Source organism: Malaclemys terrapin, chromosome 2, assembly GCF_027887155.1.
Source record: "Malaclemys terrapin pileata isolate rMalTer1 chromosome 2, rMalTer1.hap1, whole genome shotgun sequence".
NCBI lineage: Eukaryota > Metazoa > Chordata > Testudines > Emydidae > Malaclemys > Malaclemys terrapin.
The window spans coordinates 280689624-280692365 of record NC_071506.1 but is presented as its reverse complement, the minus strand read 5'-3'; the positions used below and the strand labels follow the sequence as shown (position 1 = coordinate 280692365).

Genomic DNA, 2742 nt, shown 5'->3' with positions numbered 1-2742 from the left:
AAATCCCCATGCCAGGTAGTGGGGATAATAAAAAAAAATTCATATCCCATGACTATAACACCAATAGAAAGGAATATTTTATGTCTGTGGCCCATCCCCACAAACTCTGACCCTTTTACAAATTCTTTAAGACTTTTATTAAGAGATGCATGCGCTTTGCTATCTTTCAAGTGTGTGTTTATGGGGTGGGGTGGGGAAGAAATCAGATATAGCATTTCACACAAATTAAAAAGAAAGGTTGTTAAAAACTTGAGCTTGGTTGGCTAAGTAGGAAACAACTTGTCAACTCTTTCAGCTTTCTTGGTCCTGAAAGGAGACTGACGGAGTTTAGGTAAGAAAGATGGAAAACTCATGATGGTAAATTGTGAGTTATCCAAACAACAGCAAGGAAAACAGCAAGTGCGGAAGGTCTGTGTTCTTATTCCTGGGTTTCCATGTTCTCTTAATCCTTCTTGTTTGATAGCTGGGTGGTGCTAGGTTGTTGGCTGATGGTCACAGGAGCCATGGTGTCTTCAGCTGGTGGTCCAGAGGTCTTCTTGGTCTCTTTCCCATCTAGTGGTTTCGTGTTCCGTGGGCGTCTGCGTAGGTAACTGAAGTTAGGACGGTAGCAACGTTGACTTATTGCTGAGTCTTCAGTCTCATTTGCCTGGGGGCTTCCATTACATTTTTCTCCTCCCTCCTCTCTCGGCTGTCTCAGACAATGCTGTCCCAAGCTGAGAAACTGCCTGAAGCCCTGGTATATGCTCTGTTTCGCTGGCTTGCTTTGCTCTGCTTGCACACACTGACCTGCAGCACGTACCACTTCTGCGCTCACAGAATTGCAACACTGGGGCTGATACCCATAGGATGTGTGCCTCAAATAAGACTGGCCACTGTAGGGCAAATTCCCATCTTCTGGTGCACTGGTTGCTGCCTCGTTCGTTGGCACGCTCTCACAAAGGTGGTAACTCTTGTGAGGCGGACTCCTCCTTAGACCCGACGAGCACTTGCGACGGTCTGCAGCGTATATGCTGCCTTGCACGGGAATGCCGCCAGGACCAGTGACGTTGGCAGCCTCCAGGCCTTTATCCCCTAGAACCACATCAAACTCCACCCTCTCCCCATCGCCCACGCTGCGATGGTACTTATAAGGGTTGTTCTTCCTTATGGCCGACTGGTGTACAAACACGTCCCTCTTATTGTCGCTCCTCGTAATGAAGCCATAGCCATTTCGGACGTTGAACCACTTGACCGTGCCCCAGACCTTCCTTTCAATCATCATCTTCTCCTCTGCAGGGATCAGTGACACTAGGAGGCGTTTACTCTTGATGGATGCAACCTGCGGCTCCTCCTGCATTGCAGGTTTGTTGTTCAGGACCATTGCACGGTTCGATTTTTGCCTTGGGAGATCAGTGGCACACAGTGCCCCAAGCCGTAGAAGACAAATAAACCCGGGAGTGGAGCTACTGCTACCTTCAAGCTTTAGTCATCAGCTCTGGGCTACCCCTATGGACTGGGTTTAGCCTCTAGCAACTATCACAGTGAGAGACAACATTTTTAAATCAATCGGATTGCAGCTTTCAGGTTTTCCAGCTGAACCAGAGGTTGATTGGCTCAACCACATGTGATGTCACAGAACTAAAACTCACTTGAATTGTTACATAATTCACATGAGAGGGAGAATCTTCTACGTCCTACATCAATCCCAATAACGTGTGGCCAAACTAGAGCAATTCTTTTAGAAAGACAGCAGAGAGGAAGGAAGGTACAATGGTTAGGGTGCTCACCTGGGATCTGGAACACCTTGGTTCAATTCCCTGCTTTGTCATTAGCTTCTTGGGTGCCTTGGGCAAGTCACTTAGTCTCTCTGTGCCTCAGTTTCCCATTGGTAAAGTGGGGATAACAGCACTGAAAGATTGTAAGGTGCCCCATTATTATGGGGCTAAGTCTCGTACATAGACAGTATCTTGCCTGTTGCAAGGCAGGAACGGAGGACCAGAATCTGCTCTTAGTTACCTTGATGTGAAACAGGAGTAGCTCTGACAGCTTCACTGGAATCACTCCGGACCATTTCTAATATGAGATCACAAGCAGTCCTGCTGTTGCCAAGGTAGAAGTAGCCATGGGTGAAGCTCAAAAGATTTGGAAGTTTCCTAGATAATCAGAGGCAGCCTGTGCTGCAAAGAGCTTGCAAGTAATGCAAGACAGTCAAAAGAAGGTTTATCACTCCCATTTTACAGATGGGAAACCGAGGCCCAGAGGGATTAAGTGACTCACCCCGATCACACAGGGAGGCTGTGACAGAGCCAAAAAATGAACCCAGCTCTCCTGCGCCCTCATCCTGTGCCTGAACCACAAGTCCATCCTTCCTGTCTTCTCCAGGATGCCAGTTTCATGCTGGAGTAAATCCAGTGCCCTCGTTGGCATGGCCCTAGATTTACCCTGGAATAACTGAGGTTGGAATCTAGTGCTAACTGGTCTCATTTTTCCTTGGATTCGGTCAATCAGTGTTTCCCCTGGTTTGACTCGGCAGTGAAGTGATGTGTCTGTTTTAGGGAGTAGCCTGTTTCCTCCTTTGCCATTGTGTGTGTATATATGTGATTTTTTTTTAAACACTTTCTTACAGTTTCTCAACCCCTATTAATCACTCTGCCAGTGGGGTGGGTTTGGTTTTCTCACGGTGATTGCTTAAAGAGATTCTCACCAAATGAAGCTCTGTTCTTTCCTTCGCTCCCCCTGTCTGCTAACCCTCAGTTCCCCTGT

General features: G+C 47.3%; 1 protein-coding gene across 1 annotated transcript; it reads right to left on the bottom strand.

The window, feature by feature from the left end:
* Positions 1 to 442: 442 nt before the first annotated feature.
* LOC128831345 (Y-box-binding protein 1-like) lies at positions 443 to 1360 on the bottom strand. The gene has a single exon (XM_054017657.1). The coding sequence runs from the start codon at positions 1358 to 1360 to the stop codon at positions 443 to 445; it is 918 nt and encodes a 305-aa protein (XP_053873632.1).
* Between the last annotated feature and the right edge of the window lie 1382 nt (positions 1361 to 2742).